Raw genomic sequence first — 1,226 nt, 5'->3', positions numbered from 1 at the left:
TTTTGTATTTATTATCCAGGTCCGCATTTATGTTCGCGAACACACACACACACATACACTCCCATCGTTACATACCTTTTACTCTAAAAAATATATATTATATCTAAATATTATATCTAAATATCATATCTAATATTATATCTAATGTGTTAAGTAATTTAGTTATGGAATAATTATTAAATAAAAATAATTATATTTAAATGAAATATTTTAGTTAATTTCTTTCATTCCCTCGTATATCGGCCCTGCTAAAAAAGATTCGCACACGGTCCTTTCCCGGGTAAAAGTGATTCGGTTCGTTGACCTACAATGGGACCTACGATCGACTCTTGAAATCGGAGTCATAGCGTCTTATCGGGACGTTGACCTATATTTTGGAGTCACCTAAGTGCGTTCGACTCGCTCCATCCTCTTCCACTCGGATGCATGCGAGACATAGCGTCTGCTCTAACATCCTTCCATACTCCATCCTTCTCATTCCTTCTTTCTCTCAAACGATCCATTCATACATTAGGAGTTGGACGTAACAAATTATTACCCTTCTTTGATTCTTTGAATTCTGTCTACCGTTACTGGAAAACGAATCCAATTATTCATCACACAATTCAATGCATTAACAGTTGCATGAAGAGAACGGCTTAATGATGTTTGCGACATACATGTTAAAAAATCCTGGCCGATTCTTCTTTGATATGATCCTGCCGCAAAAAAGTTTAAAGACGCCAATCTAAATAAAATAATTATACATTAAATTAAGAAGATTTGATAAATCATTAAGAATTTAATAGCTACATAAATTTAAAATATATTATACCTGAAATACATGAGATATAGCAGTTACTCGTGTTATCTGAGGCATATGTGGTACTAATTCTTCTATTAATATTCTTGTTGTATTCTTCGTCAGTCTAAAGAACAAAAAGTGTATATTATACAGGGTGTCCCATTTTAAAACTTCCACGCGATTATCTCAGAAAGAAGGCGTTTATCGAAAAAATGTTTCAGACAAAAGTTGCAGGGATCAAACGGGGTCAACCAGTAGTGACCTTGTCCTTGACCTTGGGGTCGAGTTTAAAGGTCATTTCAAGGTCAAATCGAGATTTTTAAATGGAAACCCCAATTTCTTTCTCCGGAAATGAATAGAGCGGAAAATTTCACGTTCAGATATGTGGTCATGCGAGGGCCAAAATGTCCTCTAACATTCATTCCAAGGTCAAATCAATGAA

At 34.9% G+C, this 1,226-nt stretch overlaps 1 protein-coding gene across 1 annotated transcript in view; it reads right to left on the bottom strand.

Annotated features, from left to right (window-relative positions):
• LOC108720984 (putative nuclease HARBI1) overlaps positions 1-904 on the bottom strand; it is a 5,841-nt gene extending 4,937 nt beyond the window's left edge. Inside the window, exons 1-2 of the mRNA XM_018445275.1 lie at positions 815-904; positions 539-727 (exon numbers count right to left, since the gene is read on the bottom strand). Of these exons, the coding sequence (XP_018300777.1) occupies positions 539-727; positions 815-825 (200 nt within the window). The 5' untranslated portion in view covers positions 826-904. The remainder of the gene's footprint in view (positions 1-538; positions 728-814) is intronic.
• Positions 905-1,226: the final 322 nt, after the last annotated feature.

Source organism: Mycetomoellerius zeteki, unplaced genomic scaffold (assembly GCF_001594055.1).
Source record: "Mycetomoellerius zeteki isolate Tzet28-1 unplaced genomic scaffold, Tzet1.0 scaffold1568, whole genome shotgun sequence".
In the NCBI taxonomy this organism is placed as follows: Eukaryota; Metazoa; Arthropoda; class Insecta; order Hymenoptera; family Formicidae; genus Mycetomoellerius; species Mycetomoellerius zeteki.
This window is presented reverse-complemented; position numbering and strand designations above follow the sequence as displayed.